General features: G+C 41.6%; 1 protein-coding gene and 1 long non-coding RNA gene across 4 annotated transcripts; one reads left to right on the forward strand and one right to left on the reverse strand.

Moving 5' to 3' along the window:
- Positions 1–172: 172 nt before the first annotated feature.
- On the forward strand, positions 173–17870 carry LOC138603502 (SLAIN motif-containing protein 1-like). The gene is made up of 10 exons (XM_069675315.1): positions 173–652; positions 4344–4480; positions 9634–9777; positions 9858–9971; positions 11777–11926; positions 12263–12661; positions 13087–13098; positions 13541–13690; positions 13792–14101; positions 16868–17870. The coding sequence occupies exons 1-10, from the start codon at positions 210–212 to the stop codon at positions 16941–16943; spliced, it is 1935 nt and encodes a 644-aa protein (XP_069531416.1). The 5' UTR covers positions 173–209; the 3' UTR covers positions 16944–17870.
- Positions 14204–18747, reverse strand: LOC138603503 (uncharacterized). Of its 3 annotated transcripts, none has more exons than XR_011309244.1 (17): positions 18666–18747; positions 18392–18459; positions 18133–18211; positions 16673–16741; positions 16537–16579; positions 16363–16422; positions 16219–16280; positions 15940–16052; positions 15711–15772; positions 15535–15613; positions 15391–15441; positions 15214–15292; positions 14978–15046; positions 14830–14891; positions 14687–14736; positions 14488–14539; positions 14204–14256 (listed from the first exon to the last, which is right to left on the reverse strand). It is a non-coding gene; the product is annotated as an uncharacterized lncRNA (long non-coding RNA). The 3 variants fall into 3 exon arrangements; XR_011309243.1 differs by having other exon boundaries at positions 16537–16587; XR_011309242.1 differs by having other exon boundaries at positions 16537–16741.
- Positions 18748–20185: the final 1438 nt, after the last annotated feature.

The raw sequence follows: 20185 nt of genomic DNA on the forward strand, positions 1-20185 counted from the left end.
GGTGGAGTCATACAGTCTCCCATTGGGTGAGCGTCCAGACAGGCGTACTCGGCGGATTACTACCGCTACCGGAATACAGAATCCAGTCTGAGGGCGTCGGGTGAGCCGCGAGCTCCGCAGCAGCAACAGCTACCTGTCCTCCATTTCTCTTCCACGTTGGAGGTGCGGTAGCGGCCAAATTAGCGTCATTGTATTGTTTTTGTCTTCCAATGGAGGCTGCGGTGCTGAACCCCGCGATACTGCCGGAGGTGGACTGCAACAGCAACACCCTGAACGCCGAGCTGGAGGTGAAGAAGCTGCAGGAGCTGGTCCGGAAGCTGGAGCGGCAAAACGAGCAGCTGAGGACCCGGGCGAGCGGCTGCTCCGGCGGCCCGCATGTGCTGCCTCCTTCCCCGGCGTACAGGGGCTACTGCCGGCCCAGCCCGCTGCCCACACTGCTCTGCCAGCCGTCCTTGGGGTCATTCCAGCTCCCGGAGGAGCATTTTGAGTATTTCCTCCCGCACACAGGCGTGGATGAAGCGGCTGCTGCGGGGGAGGAAGAGGAGGAAGAGGAGGAGGAGGAGGAGGATGAATCCGAGCCGTCGGTTCTGGATGAGCTGGAACTTTTGGACCTGGACTCTTTATCCTGCTCGGATCAGTCAGAGGAAACATGGTAAGTGTCATTTCATTTTCAACCATTTGTTGCTCAGCTCTAAGTCATGCATGTTGCATTCAAAGGCTACATGTAAGATTTAGATGCTCCCTCTTATTGTTTGAGCTCTGCAACAGGCCAGTCCAGCATCCTGCAACACCCACACAAAGCTGCACACCTGGTGAGACTAACAGGCAGCTGAGAGGGGAGGCCACTTGTTATCAGGCCTGCACCAAGCTGCCATTCTTCCCCTCCTCTCTGCAGGAGATCTTTCATATCAACGTGCAATTTGCAGGCTGCCTTCAGATTGCATTGCTCTTCTTTTAGTGCAACACAAGAAATCAGACCCGAAACCTTTAATAGTTTATATGCTTTGCACATATATATATCACCATTTGCATGAAATATTGGGAGAAAATCCTTATTTGAATAATTTAAACTTGATATTTGTTGCCTTCTTGTAAAGTCACTTTAAGTGGATGCAAAGAGACACAATTGAAATGAGGAAGTGCAATCTAATATTTGTAGTTTGTATTTTTTGTGTTGTTTTAAATTAAAACACTTTAAGCAGTTGCAGAGACGCAATTCCAAACAGGAAGTGAATTCTGTATTTTAAATTCCTCTTTTTTCTACTGAAAAACACACTTGAGGTGATGCAAAGACACAAAATTGAAACCATGAAGTGAAATTTTGTATTTTGAACTTGTTATTTTTGTTTTTTATACTGAAAAACACATTTAAGGTGGATGTAATGAGACATAAACGAAAACAGGAAGTGTTTTTTGTTGATTTTGTTGCTTCTTGCAGAGTGAACTGACAATTTTCTGCTACTTAACCAACAGGATGGCTTTTATTTTGAAAAGCTGACAGTTTTTGTAAGATAAAAGGACTGAAACAAACTGTTTTAATCGGTAAAGGATTAATTTAGATTTGTCAGTTAGAGGTGGTCGTACTAGAACCAAAGTTAGGTCTTAAAATTGCCATTTAAAAAATGTCAAATTTAATGAATCAGTCGTGTTGAGAAACACAAGGAATCAAACCCGAAACCTTTAATAGTGTCTATGCTTTGCTTAAAAACAGAAGGGGCTGAAATATTGGAATATTTTTGCTTAAACTTCGTCTAGAAACTGGCAGGAAAACACAGAAACTTGATATTTGTTGTCTTCTACTACGAAAAGATGCTTTAAGTGGATGCAAAGAGACAAAATTGAAATCGGAAGTTAAATATGGGATTTTTAACTTTGTATGTCTTGTCTGCTGGTAAAGAAAAACACACGATTATTAACATGAAGTGAACTTTTGTATTTTAAATTGCTCTTTTTCTACTGAAAAACACACTTGAGGTGATGCAAAGATACAAAATTGAAACCAGGAAGTGAAATTTTGTAGTTTAAACTTGTTATTTTTGGTCTTTTATTCTGAAAAACACATTGAAGTTAAATGTTAAGAGACATAGACGAAAACAGGAAGTGGAATTTAGCTGATTTTGTTGCGTCTTGCAGTGTGAACTGACAATGTTTTTGCAAATAATCGAACAGGAAGGCTTTTACTTTGAAAAGCTGACATTTTCAATTGGTAACTGATTGATTTTGTTTTGTCAGTTAATCAATAAGTTGGCTTTTAGAGGTGGTCTTTCTAGAACCAAAGTTTGGTCTGAGTTTGTCTTTAAAAATTCTCCAACATAATCAATGAATCGTGTTGAGAAACAGGAAGTAATCAGTGTTTGTTATTAACCTTAATGACTAGTAGAATAGCCTGATAATTCTGCCAATAGATGTATTGATTAACCAGTAAACCTCGCTCTGAAACAGTCTATCAGTGACGTCTATGTGCTGAGATTTACGCTGCAGTTGGCGGTTTGTTTGGTACAACTAGCTTAAACTAAAGCAGCCTCATACAGAAGTGTTCAGTATTTATTAGAGACGTGTTGATTGAACTTTTGGAGGCTGTTTCTAATCCAACAGATCGACCAAAAGATCAAAGCACATTCACATGAATCTTTCATTCTGTGTGTTCATGCTGCCGGCGTGTCCAGGAATAGTATCAGAGGTGTGTTTGTGTCCGCCCTCAGGTCGCACTCTCACCTGATGTCAGCAGAGGTTTTATAATCTATAATTCAGCTCCTCCGTGTTTCCTGCAGAGTCGGAGTTCAGTGGCTGTCAGAATAATCTGATCCTCTGTGTTTGAACGGAGCAGCTCGTCTCCCTCACATCTCAGAGGCTTAGCATCACCTTAAAGCCCGAGAGGGAGATTTATACGAGCCGGAGGCACAAAGGAACGATGGAGGGTGGGTTGTGATGAGGCCGGGGGGAAATTCAGAAAGAGTGCAACGTTTATAGAACTTTAAAAACTCCCAAATAATACAAAGAAATGCAGGATTGGCGCATGTTTCTATGGCGACAGTTTGATTTTGAGTTAGTCATTTTAACTGTTTATGTTACTGCAGAGAGAATAAAAAGCATGAGCACTGAGGAGACACAAAAAGATTGATATTATTATGTGCATCTATGATGTATACATGTCACAAGAGTTCTAAAAAGAGACATAAAAAAGGTTAATGCAAGTACAGCAATTAAAAGCCATCATGTATCTTGTTGTAAATAGTTATATTTTCATTAAACTGACAATTTAAATATCAAACGAAGTGCAATATAAATGCAAACGGACATTAGGTCGCCAAACATCAAGAATAAAAACACACTGTATCCCAAAAAAACAAGAATAATCCAGAAATATTAGTTTTTGTTGCCTTTCAAACCATCCATCATCTATCCTGTTCAGGGTCGAGGGGGGACTGGAACCTATCCCAGCTGTCATTGGGCGAGAGGCGGGGTTACACCTGGACTGAACAGCCGTTCAAAATTAAAGTCAAAGAATAATTCTTGCATTGTAAAGCAGATTTAGCCATGCTAGCAGCATGCTGCTCCTTTAAGACCAGCTCCAGTCATGTTTTAAGACGTTACACGTTACAGCTGGCTCGCGCATCGCCAGAGTGGTTGCCGTAGGTTGCACATAATGATATGCATAGTGTCGCCCCGTCCAATCACGGGATTGGCTCCTTAGGTTTGTGACGTCACAAACCCTGCCGATCTGAAAACGTGTTGTTCAGCCTGTCCTTGGTACACTGCAGTTTAAAAGCAGACATGCCCAGCCGTGTAGACGACTGCACATGTTGTCCCTGATAGCACATGAAGCAGACCATGTTGAAATGTGGTGCAGACTTTCATGCTCTCCAGAGGAAACATCCTAATGACTTCAGTATCCCTAAACTTTACACCTGTCATCTGCGCTATCTCAACATCTACAAGATTTTAGCCCAATACTTTTCAGCTCATGGGTCCCAGATGATGAATCCTAATTGCTCTGGTAATCCTCTGAAATTCCCTTGAGGTTCACATTTTAGTGTTACGATCAGATGTTTTGGGACCTGTTGTCTCCAGAGGGTGAATTCTCGGAAAGACTTAGGTAATCCCTTTCCTTTAATCTACCCCATGGTGAGGTCACAGTTTATGTTTGTGCAATAGTTTGGTTTAGAGGTGAGTCAATCGACCGAAACTGTGCACCTAGCTTGATGCTATATGTATGTTTTAAGCCATTTTTCAAGCATGCATGCTGACTATAGAGCATGCTAATATTAGCATTTAGCTTCAGTGAGCGTCAAACAGCCTCACAAAGATTGAATTTTCATTTCATTCTCTTCCTCTCTCTCCAGGTTGTACGTATCATCAAGAGCCAGAGAGTCCTCAGAAGACGCCCTCACGCCTCTGCAGTGGTGCCGGAAAGCGCTGGACTGTCCCAAATCAGAGGTGGAGGCCGCCAGGAGATCGCTGTCCCTCCGACTGGAACAAGGTAAGAGACCTCACATAGTGTATTTACCTGTGGAGGGAAAAGACTTGATGTGGCACTTGGGGAAAGAGTTGACATTGAACGAGACAAACAAAGATCCTTCGTTCCCTGCGCTCGTCGTCATCATTGGGTGCTAATTGTTTGGTTTGGTCAAAAGCGCCTGTTGATACAGTAGCTGGAAGTCGCTTAAGCAGCCTCAATAGACCAGAATGCATTGCAGGTGCAAGATTTAACATAAAAACAGAGTTGAATATCTTTCTGTCTGAGTGTGTGGTTGCTCGAGGGATGTAGGCGAGCAAAAGATGCTGGCATCATCTCGTCTTTGGAGTCCAGTCTGTGGGTGTTTGTGGATTTTTGATGCTGCTGTTGAGGTTTTTATTTCACTCTTCATTTCTTTTCTGTATTTTTCCTAATTGTTACAATCCACCGTCTTTAACGCACAGACAAACCCAGTGAAACAAAGGCTGAGGCAGCAGATTAGCTTACAGTGCTCCTCTCCTTCAGGCTATTTTAAACTGATGAACAGAGTAAACATAGGAGCTCACTGACTCACAGCACAAACCACGGCCAGGTGCTCCTGTTGCTGTCTCAGGAAGGAAGAACCAGAGGAGTTGTACAGCTCCTTGTATAGCTTGTCTTAATGCTGTTTGGCCAGAAAGTTTAGTGAGTCTTTTTTCACCGACAGAAACACATTTGGAAGTAGGTGTTAAAGAAACTACCCGATGAGAGCTGGTGTTGTACATCCTGCAAGCATGACATTGTCTGGCTCATAATGGACATTCATTTGATGCAGCAGAACAAGAGATATATATTTTTAATACCATACATTCTCCTTACTTGTCTGGTGCCTACATTACCCACGATGCAACCCAACCACTGACAGTTCAGTCAGAGATGGGGGTCAGAGACCTGTAAACGTGTAAAAAGAGCTGAGTAGCCTTTTTTTAAGTACATTTTGAACAACTTCATTCATGCGTTATTGCTTCTTTATACTTCTAGACTGCAAGGAACATTTGTTTTTGAACATTGGTTGGTCTACCAATTATATATTCTAGATGAACTGATCAGGCGTTTTGTGTGAAAAATGTTAGAAAAGAAATGTGAAAATCACATTATGATGTAAACAAAAAGCGTGCAGACGCTCTGTACATGATCTTTTTTGCAGAGTCAGTATTTAACCTTTGTTAAGCACATTTACAGGCAGCGGTGTCTCAGCAGGTCAGCAAATCCTAAAATACTTCGGTTCAAAGGGCTGTTTTAATCCAGTCTGTTAACCTGCAAGAGCTGCACCTGTAACCGAGTACATTGTGGTGACGATAGCTTTACTTAGGCAAAGGATTTCCAGCACTGAAGTTAATAATAATTCTACTGTATGTTGGACTTTATGCAGATGACATGCTAGTTTTACATTGTGTGACTCTATTTTCAATACCCTGTGTTTTGAAACAATAAAATCTCTACTTTTTTCACGCTCGATAGTACCGAAGCTTTGAAAAAACAACAGATCTACAGTCAGATTTTCAACCCAAAGCTGCCCCGAGCAAAAGGGAGAGCAGCTGTGATGGAGCGCCACAGACGGGAAGTGAAGAGAGCGAGCAACGTTTATTATTATTATTATTATTTTGTGATTGTTTCAGAGCAGTTAAACTACAAACTACTCCTTTCCCACCTAAATTTAGCGTGTTGACATGAGTTTTTCAGACCCGGAACGACCTGCTTATAGATGCCGATAGTCTCTTGTCCCATTGCCAGTGAAGTATACTCCTTTCGGTGTCGTTTCTGCTGCGTCACCGTCAGACGTCACAAACGCGCCGGAAACACGGTTAGGAAACAGTGAAGATGTCACGGTGGTGAGATCTTTATTGTAACTATTACTCATTCAGTCTATTTATCAAACTCTTCGGCGACAAATGTTCGACAACGATGTTCGAGCGCTGCCGTGACGGAGACGGGCGGAATTTGTAGCTGAAATGACAAGGAGGCGCAGAAGTTACCGACGGAGCATGGCATCGCGCCGGAAAGAGGTATGAGAGTAGCGTGTTGACACGGGTTTTGTGTTCCCAGCAATGCCGATAGGCGCCGAGGCGATAATTATCCGGGTCTACCGCGGGTCTGAATGCCGTTTGTAGCCTTAATACACCTACACCTCCGCCGCAGGAAGGTACTTAGGTTAGCATCCCTTCAGTGTTCAGTGTTTACAAGGTTTTAAACAAGAGCCGAATAATCTGCAGAGGTCTCCTCTCCTTAAAAACAAAAGGATCCGGTAATTAAAATTGATAAAAAAAACAAGCGTTTAAGGGTAAAAATCAGATTATTTTCAATGCTCTTTGGCATTATTTTATTTTTCTTCATAGCAGTTAGAACAACAAACACGTTGTGAAGTCAATTTTACATCTAATGAAGATGCAAACATTACGTTAGTGTCTGCTGGACGCGATGGATGTCCATAAATGTCCCAAACACGGCGAACAATAGAAATACAGAGTGATGATTAAGAGGCATATTTTAATATGGGGAAGATCCCTTTTTAGATGATCCAATGGGAGGTTATAATATCTAAAGTTCCCTGCAGAGATACTGTTTCTCTGTTGGATCACCTTCATCACTACAATGTGACGAACGTGGCTCAACAAGGACAAAAGAATTTACAGATGGTAATCCGTCCATCTCTAATAGCATTAAACAGATCAGCACCAGGTCACATGACCTCTGAATGTCTGCCATGATTGCAGGTATCTTAATTAATCATATTATGAGACAGAGAAGATGAGGCTTTAATGGAGAAGAAGGAAACGTATTTGAGCTGCTAATATGCTTCCTTTATGAAGATATCAGCTGCCATGGAGGTATAAAAAAGTTTGAGGCTTGGTTTGCGTTCAGTGTCGTTACCTTGATGACAGCCGACCTGGAAAAAGCAGATCAGTTATCAGTCAAGATGTCTGTCTGTAGCAGACATCCTCGTCTGATCGACGAGTCTCTTTGTAGGCTTCAGTGTGTGATGAACAGAGGGCTGCATGAAGTGCGAATGCAGGCGACGGCTCCCACGTCCTGGCAGCTTAACAGCCCGAAGCCTTTAATGAGAGACGAGGTTGTGTTCGACTCACCTGCGTGGGTGCGTTTCTGCCTCGTCATACTTTGAAAATAAAGCACTTACATGCAGTATAGTCAAAGAAGTAGATTTTTGCTGGACTGCGCTGTTCATGAAAGCTTCTACATTTGATTTTGCACTTTCAAACGCTCTGCAGGGGAAGCAGGATGTCAGGAGAGGCTGCAAGCTGAGCTACCGCTAAAATCAGCCTAGCTTGTTTTTAGGTTAGCATCCCTTCAGTGTTCATTTTTCACAAGGCTCAAAATAGGTGCCGAATTATCCCCAGAGGTCTTCTCCCCTTAAAAGCAAAAAGATCCAGGGACTGAAAGTGGTAAAATCACTAATTATAGGAGTTTAAGGGTAAAAATCTGTGTTTTTTCAATGCTGTTTGGCACAGACAGGATGCACGTTAAGGGGATCTGCCCATAACCTCACTTTAATTGACTTAGGTTTACTTTTTTTGCATAGGATAGAGGTCACTGTCACTGTTGCTCCCGTGCCCCTCAGTTCCTCAAACAAAGCTTTGAAACAGGAAGTGGGCGTGTACTTTACATGCAAGCAACAAGCTTATTGATGTCTGGTATCTATCCCCTATAGAGGTTGTTCCATCACCAAACCCCACCTTGTTTTTGTCTTATTTTATCGTCTGGTGTCCACATACTCCTGGCCAGCATTCATACAGCCTGTAGTCGACCTGTGCCGTTGCAGCAGCTGTGCAGCTCGTTGCATCAGAGGCTTTAAAGCTCTAATGGTCGTCTCTGTCTGTGTCTCACACACACCGAGTCTGAGCATCGCAACTGTAAGCGGCAGAGGATTCCTCCCACCCGCTCGGCCCCCGCTATCCTCCCTCCCCTCCCTCCTGCCCGCCCGAGGTTGAGTACAGTGGAACGAGGCGCTGTTGCCATGGTTACAGTTTACATGAAAGGAATGAAAGCCCCCCCACCCCCCCTCCTCTCATAGCTAAGTGGCTTTTATTGGCGTTGACAGGTAACAGAGAGAAATCCTCGTCCTCCATCTTTGAGAGGGTGGAGGCTGCAGTAACTGTCTGTCTCTCTCTCTGTCTGTCTCCTGTCTGTGTCCGTCTGTCTCTCTATCTCTGTCTTATCCTGTCTCTGTCCCTCGCTTTCTGTCTCTTTCTCAATGTGCCTCTCTATCCGTCTGTGTCTCTGTTTGTCTGTCTGTCCCTGTCTCTCTCTGTCCTGTTCTCTTTCTGTCTGTCTGTCTGTCTGTCTGTCTGTCTGTCCCGTTCTCTTTCTGTCTCTCTATTTCACTCTCTGTCTGTACCGGTCTGTCTATCTGTCTGTCTCTCCCTCCTCCTCTCTGTCTTACTGTCTCTCTGTATATAAGGATGCACTGTCTCTCTCCCTCCCTCTGTCTGCCTGTCTGTCTCTTTGTTCCCTTCATATTGTGTCTGCATTCTCATCACAGGTGCTTCAGTTTCTTCCCTGTCTATGAATAGTAACTGAGGTGTGTGTGTGTCTGTGTGTGTGTGTGAGACGCTCAGCACCAGGTACAGCTTCAGTGTGAGCGCCTCTGTTGTCGTCTTGAATGCAGCTTTGTTGTGGAGCTGCTGAATAGAGCAGAGAGTGACAGTCACAGTGCTGGTGAGGTAACGGCTGCACAGAGCTGCTCTCTGCAGACGCGTGTGTGCAGTATTGTTGGAGGAGCCAGTGTTTTTGGAGGATAGTGTGTATACTCTGAAAATATGTTGAATCGAGTCCTGTGCTGGTGATGGACGAAGTGTTTTGACTGCAGGACAAAATCTGCACTTTATGTTTGCAAGAGGCGACAAAGTTTGAGATCTGTTTTTCTAAGTGGAGTGAGACCTCCCTCCACATAACCTGCTCTGTGTAAGGGGTCCAACGTGCTTCAACAGATGCATTATAAGAATTTTGTAGTGCATTTAATTTTGAGTAAATGTTGCTGAATTGTTACTGCACTCCAAAATAAAAGTCCTGCAGTTTAGTACTTTTATTTTGAAGGATCTGAATATGTCTTCCATGTGTATTATTTAATCGGTACCCTCATTATGAAAGCACCATATTGATGTTTCCCTTTCCCTCCTCAGTCTCCAGGTGGCGCACCTCCCTGTCCAGCCCCTCCCCCTCCTCCTCCCCTGGCCCTCCCTTGAGTCGAGTGGCCGGCGTGTCCCCCATCAGTGCTTCCCCTCCTGCCAAACCCTGCTCCACCCCCCAGTCGACGGACAGACACGGTAAACACACAACAGACATGTTTCATATAGCATTCACGGTTTGTTTGATGTTTTTAAAATGTGAACTCTCCTCCCTTCAGCTCCATCCCTCTCCTCCCCGCTCCACCCGGTCCTCCACCGCACCCTGAGTCCTGTAGGGAAGGATCTCTCCCCCGTAGCCGAGAGGACTCCCACCTTCCTCCCTCACAGCCGCAGTAAGCCTCTGCTTCTTCTTCCAGCCCTCCGTGCTATCTGTGTTGATGTCGCTTCATATGGAGCAGGACATAAACCACTCATCCTCTCCTGCAGAATTTTAGCGTGCAGGTGAAGATGCTCAGAGCAGAACTGGGTCAAGATTCTCAGATATTACTTCAGCTGCAAGTCGTGGGAGGAAGAGAATATATTATCTCTGCAGCTAAGCTTCAGTCGCAGATATAAAAACTGTGCCGCAGCTTTTTTTTTTGTGCATTATTCGTGATGGAAAAAGTTCCAGACACAGCAGAGGGCAGAGCTGCAGGGAACGGGAGGCCTTATTGTAGAGGAGTGGAGTCAGCAGAAGAAATGGAGCGCCACAAGGAGTCACGGGTTTCGCTCGAGGCTCGGTTCCATGACTGTGCGGGTCTAAAAACAAGAATCGAGCATTAGAAGCAACAGTGTAGCTTCGATATCCTGCAAGTTCCACATATACAAATCTATTTCATGCATCTGTATGTGTCTCAAATGTGAGCTCAGGAAGTCCAAATTCCACCAACCAAACCCCTGTTAATATTTGGAGTATTTTAAAAAATGTCAGTTTAATTATAGTTTCTGCAGATTTAAACTTTGTACTTTAATGTTAAAGGTTTTATTAACACTGTCTGGTACATTATTATGGCTTTAATATGTTTCCTTTGTGCTTAAAACAGTGTAATTCTAAGATATTTAGTTTTCTACAAAGTTCTTAAATCGAAGAAAGTCTTTTTAGCCGAATGTTACAGACCCAAAAAATCACTTTAATTTAAAGAGCAGCTGCAGTCATGTTATAAGACAGATAAAATGCTCTGCTTGATATGTTTAAGTACCTTGTAAAAATCCTCCTAAAGCATCTCCTCCTTCTCCCTCATTAGGCCCCGCCCACTATGCACATTTTCAACCGTCACCTCCGTCGCAAAAACAAAATACATCTCTACCGTCGTTTAGTGGCAACTTGTTGAAACTTAGCTAGCTTGAAATGTAGTAATTAGTAGTAGTAACATTAATGTTAGTAGTGGTTGCCATAGGTTACAGATGATGATATGCATAGCGTCACCTCGTCCATTAACAGGATTGTGACGTCACAAACCTGCCAAGCTGAAAACGTGTTGTTCAGCCTGTCCTTGGTACACTGCAGTTTAACACCACATGGAGATGTTTACAAGGTCAAACACTTGAGTTTCACTGGAGGGGGTGTTGAAGTTGTCGGGGAATAAAGGATATCTTTAATGAAATTAGCAGGTAATATTCCTTAAGGGAAGTACACGAAGGAAGGGAACCAAATATTTAAAGTGTAAAACAAACTGAGAACTGCAGCCCTGGAGTATACACTCCCTATAAGGTCTTTGAACTCCTCAAAAAGCCTTTTTTCCCCATCAGAGTTTCTTGTCTTGTCTAATAAATGAAAATACTGCCTTTAACCTAAAAGGGGCGTATTTTAAAAAACATCCTTAAAATTTACAAAACCTTCCTGTAAATAGTTTAAATACATCAGAGACTATTTCCTCCTTTAAAAGTCGTCCAAATGAACTACAATTACCATAAAAATGTGGGTGAAAAACGACCTTAAAAGTCTGATAAAGGCTGCAAAGATCTTGGCCTGTGACGGAGGTAATTAGAAGAAATAGGATTATTCTAGAGAACAGATATCGGGACGTAGGTGTCACCTCTGTGATAATATTTCCACCTCACTTGGGATTAATAGACTCAGAGTTTAGTTTCCATCTCTGTGCAGAGGACGCTCAGGATGCTCGAGGTTAACTCTGATTTGTGTTGTGTGTGTTCGTAGGCCGGAGCCTCCGACGCTCAACCTTCAGTCCGCAGTCGTCCATGGACAGCGACCTCGGGGCGTCAGAGGTGGAGGACGACTCCATCGCTCTGGGATACAAACTGCAGGACCTCACGGACGTCCAGGTGATGGCCCGACTGCAGGAGGAGAGTAAGTGATGGGCTCGATTCAGACACAATAAGCAGCACATGCAGCATCACATGTAACGTGTAATGACACCAGAGCAGCTCTTGCTCTTGTTACAGAATCGTGTATCACTCCACATTATGATATTTCTAGATGTTTCTGTGTTATTATTGACTTCCTGTGCTGTCCTTCTGTCTCTGTTGTTTCCTCCTTTCTAATATTATAACATATAACAGACCTCAGAGCTCATCGCTACTTCAGCTTCATTAACCCCAGGAGGTGATGTGTGTGTCTGTGTTTGTTCTCTGCGTGTGTGTGTGTGTGTGTTTGCCTGCTGGTCCTCATCTCTCGCTCCCCCAGGTCTAAGGCAGGACTTCGCCAGCACGTCGTGCGTCCTGGCCAACCGCCGCAGCCAGAGCTTCACCTTCCAGCTCAGCCAGCTCAGCGCCGGCCCCGGCCTGGAGGAGGAAGACGAGGAGGACGACGAAGACTACGGCCTCCTGCCGCCACCGCAGCCGCGCCTCACCCGCCTGCCGCACTCCCACACCTTCTCCAGCATCCGAGACTGGCGAAGAAGCACAAGTTCCCTGTGCACCCCTCCTTCCACTCCCTCAACACCTCCTTACCCTTCCGCTGGGTTCGCCTTTCCAACTCAGGCTACAGCCCAGCCCCAGGGGCTCCAGGGACTGGGATTGGGACTGGGACTGGGACTGGGCAGCCTCTGCGGAGTCGAGTTGCAGGGCTTCAGAGCAGGATCAGGTGAGACATCACACTCTTAACGTCTGTTTGTGAATTATACCAAACATTTTAGTCTTTGAGCTTGTTGTTTTGCAGCCCCAAAATGTCTTTATGCGAAGCTGTACAGGCATCTGTTTTCACCCGCTGTATGCTAATGGTTTAGCACCAAATAGCAGACAAGAAATGTTAGCATAGCAATTAGCTGGTGTAGAAATTAGCAAAGGAATTGTTTTAAATAAACAAATAAATAAAATACAGTCCCCATAATGCAACTAGAGCATCGGTACAAACACTGAGGTAGAACACCTGCTAGCGTTGAAATCTAACTGTAGAGTTGCTGTTAACACTATTAATCACGTATCTCTTTGTGTACATGTTGTGTACGTGAAATATTCATGTGTATATTTGTGTGTGTTGCTGGCCGTTGCGTTTTGGGGAAACTCCAGCCGAATATGAGAGTAAGTCCACATCGTTTTACACTAAATTAAACTTGTTGTTAGTGCCATTAACATTTATTGAACTGTTATTACAACAAGTTTACTAATGCTGTATTAACAGCTGTGTGTTCTCTAATCGTGCATCTCTGACCCACATTGACCCACACTGATGTCCTCAGCACTTAATAATAACTCTGTCTAAGCCTCTTGTACAACCGCTCTGTAAGCTCTCAGACCGCCGTGCGTTTCCGTTCAGAGACGAGGAGAGAGTTTGATGGGATTAGGAGTTAGAGTGTACCGTATGTGGCTGAGGGGGCGGGTACAGTAAAGGAGATCACAGGGATAGAGCCGTGATAGAACAGGAAGGACCAAGAGCTCACTTTATGTGATATACTGTGCATTATATTTATGTATGTTGAGACTAAATGAGGTGTAATTAAACTTGTGTTTCTGTCTCTGTTAGATAAGCTGCGGAGGAGCATGCCTAACCTCGTCAGAACTCCCAGCATGCCTAGTGTGCCCATCCCAACCAATCCTTGCGCTTCCCCTTCTTTGCTTCGTAACAGCCAGAGTTTTGATTCGTCCAGCGGGCTGGCTCGCCTGCAGTCCTCCAGTAAGACTCTTTTCATGTATTTTTCTACATTAAGTTAAACACATGCAGTCGGTTCATTCACTGATTTTATTCTTGTGTTGTACATCTGTCTCCATGTCCAGTCCCGTCCCCCGGCCAACTCCAGAACCGGGTCCAGAGCGTCGGGAACTTCGCCTCCCTGTCACGGCCAACGCTGAAAGCCACCGCCTACGTGAGTCCAACCATCAAGGGCTCGGCGTCCATGCCGGCCTCCACCAGCCTCCAGTCCCTGAACTGCAGCATGGGGGCCAACAGCGGCATCCCTCAGCTCAGTAAGCAATCCAGCCTCAACTCCGCCCCAGCTACACCCCGCAGCGGCCTGCCACGTCCCGCCTCCTTCGTGGGCACCATAAGCTCCACCCCCCGCGGCAAGGTGGCCCAACCAGCACGAAGGTATACCTCTTTTATCCCCAAGAGGCTTATTTTATATTGTACACAATAAAAGCAACAAAGCAGGATTTAAAGTTTTTGTAAAATTAGAAACAACTTTATTTGCATGACAGTTATAATCAACATTCACTTTTCAATTTGTTCTTTTGATGAATTACCTGAAAAACATAAAGCAATGTTAGTGTAAGTTGTATTTTTAGTATTTAAACCGTGCAAAAAAAATAGCAATCCTAAACTTTAATCTTAAAGCAATTAATCAATTCAATCTAACTAACAATGAAATAGAGCTGCAGCAGGTAACAAAGACTGACATCGTGTTTATCAATTTAACTGGTGCAAAATTTAGTAAATGTAGACTACACAGGCCTCACATGATGAATGATACTCACCTCAGTTGTTTCCTCCAGTGACGTCACATGGTGGAACTCGATCACGAAATACCTAAAAACAAAAATAAAGCTATGTTAGCATTTTCATTGTAATATGCCAAGTATTTAAACAAATTAATCTTTTAGTCCATAAAATGTAAATTGAAAACAGTTGTCAATCAAATGTGTGCCACTGATTATCACAATAAATCCTACTCACCTCAGTTATTTCCTCTGGTGATGTCAGATGGAACTCTTCTGACATAACACCTAATAAAAATAAAATAAGCTATGTTAGCACAAGTTGCTACGCATGACAGACAAACAGCATTGTCATCGCTCAGTATTTAAACAACAACTCACCTCGGTTATTCCCTTCTGTGACACCACCAGGTGGAGCTTTTGAGTTTCTTTAGATGAAATACCTGCGAAAACAAAAAAAACAAAGTTAGCATAAGTTGCTACATCAGTATTTTCATTTGTATGAGTATCAAGTATTTAAACTACTCACCTCGGTTGTTTCCTCCAATGATTTTGCCAGGTTGAACTTCTTAGACAAGTTCTTTTGACGAAACACCTCCTAAAAAGAAAAGCAATGCTAGCATAAGTTGCTAACCATGACAAACAGCATTTTCATTGTTATTTGCCAAGTATTTAAACTACTCACCTCGGTTATTCCCTCCTGTGACACCACCAGGTGGAACATTTTAATTTGTATGAGTATTAAGTATGTAAACAAATACTCACCTTGGTTATTCGCTCCCGTTTCCTCCAGTGATTTTGCCAGGTTGAACTTGTTAGACACGTTCTTTTGACGAAACACCTCCTAAAAAGATTTGTTAAAAATCAATGCTAACATAAGTTGCTAACCATGACAAACAGCATTTTCATTGTTACTTGCCAAGTATTCAAACAACTACTCACCTCAGTTATTCCCTCCTGTGACACCACCAGGTGGAACTTTTGATGAAATACCTGTGAAAAAAAACCCCCACAATGTTAGCATAAGTTGCTACATCAGTATTTTCATTTTAATATGTATGAGTATCAAGTATTTAAACTACTCACCTCGGTTATTCGCTCCCGTTTCCTCCGATGATTTTGCCAGGTTGAACTTGTTAGACACGTTCTTTTGACAAAACACCTCCTAAAAAGAAAAAGAAAAAGAAAAAAGCTATGTTAGCACTAGTTGCTACGCATGACAGAAACAGCATTGTCATTGGCTCAGTATTTAAACAACTCACCTCGGTTATTCCCTCCTGTGACACCATGAGGTTGAACTTTTGAGTTTCTTTAGATGAAATACCTGTGAAAAAAAAAAAAATTATAATCAACGTTAGCATAAGTTGCTACATCAGTATTTTCATTGTAATTCACCAAGTATTTAAACAATAATTCACCTCAGTTATTCCCTCCCATGATACCACCAGGTGGAACATTTTAATTTGTATTAGTATTTAAAAAACTACTCACCTTGGTTATTCGCTCCCGTTTCCTCCAGTGATTTTGCCAAGTTGAACTTGTTAAACACGTTCTTTTGACAAAACACCTAAAAATCTTTTTAGGTGTTTCTTCTGACATAACACCTAATAAAAAAAAAAGCAATGCCGGCATAAGTTGTGAACCATGACAAACAGCATTTTCATTGTTGTTCGCCAAGTATTTAAACAATAATTCACCTCAGTTATTCCCTCCCATGATACCACCAGGTGGAACATTTTAATTTGTATTAGTATTTAAACAACTACTCACCTTGGTAATTCCCTCCTGTGACACCACCAGGTGGAACGTTTGAGTTATTTTTGATGAAATCCCTGTAAAAATAAACAATGTTAGCTTAAGTTGCTACATCAGCATTTTCATTGTAATTCGCTAAGTATTTAAACAATTGCTCACCTGTTATTTGCTCCTCTTTCCAGTGACGTCACCAGTAAACACGTTCTTTTGACGAAACAGCTGTAAAATACAAAAGTTGCTAAACAATGATATACATCAGCATTGTAATTTGGTAGCTAAGCTAGCAGTGTGTCACTGATTATCCACAGGCCTTGCATGATAAATCCTACTCACCTCGGTTATTCCCTCCAGTGACATCACATGGAACTCTTCCATCCTGAAATACTGACAAAAATAAAGCAATGTTAGCATAAGTTGCTAACCATGATTGATCATTTACAAAGTGCAAAGCGGTTATTTTTCTTTGGACCTCAGGGAATTTCCTCCAGTGACACCAGGTGGAACTTTTTTTCCAACACGTTCTTCGATGACAAAATGCCTGTAAAAATAAAAAAGCAACAATGAAACAGAGCTGCAGAGATTAAACCCAACCTTGTATTTATACAGTACATAGCATGTCTTAAAACCCTCTAATTTGAGATTTGTTCATTGTCTGTTTTTATAGTTTGCTGACTCCTCCAAAGAGCTTGTCCACCCTCAGTGCCCTTCGTGACAGCGCCTGGAGAGACGGCTGCTACTGATGAAGCTGTGCGGTAGTGACGTGGCACCCCGCTGGCTGGGGTAACTCACTACACCTCGTCATCAAAGTTTTCCTTGGGGTTTGACCAAAAAGTAACTGTAAAGTTGACCTTTAATCTGAGATCCTGCATAGAAAAATTAGTTATCAAAAAGGGCCACTCTGATCTCTTGTCTGTAAATCCTATGCAGAGTTTCTTCGGGGAAGGCGGGTCTTTTAATCTAAGTTTGGTCCGTGCCAAGGGGGAGTCGTTCCCCGTCGCTCTTGTGCAATAAGCCACTGACTGTAGGCTACCAGTAATACTAACCTGCTAAAGAGGGCTGCCAGTTTTTGTAATGAGCCTCACGAAACTGTATTTATTTATATATTTATTCTGAATAAAATGTTTTGACTAATCAGGTGTTTTCCCTCTGGCAACAAGCGCCAATAATGCTGCTAAAATCTAATCAGTCCCTGTTCGTTTGGGCACATTTGGTCTAATTTTTACAAGCAAGACATTAAAGTATGTATTGGTGTACAAAGCTAACTATTAAGTGTGCATATATATTTATTAATGCAATATTATTGAATTTTAAATGTGAATCTTGACCAAAAGGAAAATGTCTGAATGTGTTTACAAAATTCTCACAATGTGTGCACATCACTTTAAAATTGTTAAGTGACCTATAAGGGATCTGTTCTTGTTGCACTTTGTATAAACTTACTGATACTTTTATGTTCTGTTTACAAATGTTTGCACTTCTTTTACATTTCTGGATTCAAGGGGGAAAAAAGTTGTTAATATTTTGGGCAGATTTCACGGTGATACACGGCATAAATGTAGCACTTTGACTTTGTAAATGATGGGTAATATGGCACATTTCACTAAATCCTGACACTTTTGTTACTGTGATGGACTGAATGAGTCAAACATTTTAATAAAACACGCTGAAATAAAGATTACTTTGTGCTTTCTTCTTTATTGTGGCCCATTTTGTAACCCAAACTTTTTACATGCTTTGGTCAGTGTGCAACAAGCTGTGGTAGTAATTACATTTGAGTGCTGCCACCTAGTGGTAGAACGTCAAATAGCTTGGAATGTCCTTTTCAAAAAGGCATGATATAATTTGATAGTAGTTATAAGTACATCCAACTTTTGACACAATCAGAAAATATATATGTATATTAAATGATTGGATTGTCAGTGACTTTACCTGCTTGTCGACCTTCTCAGGAGATCTTCAGGCCCTCTCACAAAGGGGTACAGTCAGGAAACGTTGGAACTTGAACCTGCTTCAAAAAGACATGATGACAAAACAGGGGACAACAACATGAAGTGGAGTTTCTTGTGAGACATCAGGTCAGTCAGAGGTTGAATGGCCACAAACAAATACCAGCTCTGAACTCTGCAACAAAGTACAGGTTAGATGTTGAACTAGTCATGTTTCCACATCCAAAAGGAAGATGATGTACCTTCTTATCACGTGGTGAGGTCTTGAATGACGTTTTGTTGCACGTGGTGCAGTCTGCAGCACTTTAGCCTGAGAGAGCAAGACAAAAAAAATATATGACTTATGATTGAAGTGTGACAAAGACAAAGCAACATGCAAAAGTGCAGTTCCTTCCATACACGACCACAAGAGGTCTCTGCTTGTCCTTCAATTGCTGCATACCTGCACCGGAAACCTACCGGAATCCTCTCCTGTGATTATCCCAGTCAGGTTTTCTGCACCTGTATACTCCTTACCTTTGTTTGCACTTTGAATTCCACTTTAGGAATGATGTAATGCGAGACTGTTGCACGATAACGATAGCCCACGATGGATTACAATGGAACCGACGGCAAAATGCACTAGAATGAAACGAGTGTAAAATGAGTTGCAGTACAGAAGAAACACAGCGTAATATATTGTCTTTTTTATCGTTTACCTGCTAGGATTGCCTGAAGAAGTCACCCACCTGCCAGGAGCACGGAGCGGAAGCGACTGCGTGGAAGAGGAGAGGAACGATCTGCAGTACGTGAGGGCCTTTTATAGAGCGGTGCGTTCATGGCATTTATTTTTAAATTAATTTTTAGCTCTTATTCCTCCGTGTCAATTTAATTGTAATTGTCTTTATAAATATGATTGTTACTTTATTATCAGAAACATATATTGTTTTTTATCGAACTTAAGAATTGAAGAATCAGAATGTATTGTGTTGCTTTAGGTTTAAATGTCAATTGTAATTAAGTCATCAATTAAACACATTAATTAATCACATGTAAAACATATTTAAAAGTAAATGAACTATGACTATGAACTACAACAATCTGTGCTATGTTATATGTAGTAATATATATAAAATGTATATAGCATATAAATTAGTGTATATATATATACAGTATATTAGTAGTAGTAGTAGTAGTACTATATATATATATATACTATAGTGTATATAGTACATATATGTACTATATATACTACTACTATATGTATACTAGTACTATATACTACTACTATATATACTACTACTATATATACTACTACTATATACTACTACTAATATATATACTACTACTATATATACTAGTACTATGTATACTAGTACTATATACTACTACATATACTAGTACTATATATACTACTACTATATACTACTACTATATACTACTACTACTATATACTACTACTACTATATATACTACTACTATATATACTAGTACTATATATACTACTACTATATATACTACTACTATATACTACTACTATATACTAGTACTATATATACTAGTACTATATATATACTACTACTATATATACTACTGCTATATATACTACTACTACTATATATACTACTACTATATATATATATATAGTAGTACTATCGGTACTAGCCGCCACAATTACCTTATGCAAAAGACAGTTGCAAGTTTCTTTAAGTTTCTTTTAGTTTCTTCCAACATTTTTAAAAGTGTTCGTCACAATATTTGTTAGAACATATTAACTTTTTATTTTGTCACAACTGTATTATTTATTTTTTGATTTATTTATTAAGACTTTTGCAATTACTTTCTTCCAACAAGACATTTTTGAAACTGTTCGTCACAACATACGTAACATTTCATCACACGTAATATATATAATATTATATTATATATAATGCATAAGACTTTTTTTTTTTAATTTTTGGAACCTTTTTGGAACCATCATCCAGACTGTAATATTTCAGCCATTGTTGGTTTTTCATTGCATAACCCCCCCTGTGTATTCACGCAAGGACCGGGGG

The sequence above is a fragment of the Semicossyphus pulcher genome, unplaced genomic scaffold (genome assembly GCF_022749685.1).
Source record: "Semicossyphus pulcher isolate SPU_LCO1_2020_fin unplaced genomic scaffold, fSemPul1.0.p SCAF_24, whole genome shotgun sequence".
Classification (NCBI taxonomy): domain Eukaryota; kingdom Metazoa; phylum Chordata; class Actinopteri; order Labriformes; family Labridae; genus Semicossyphus; species Semicossyphus pulcher.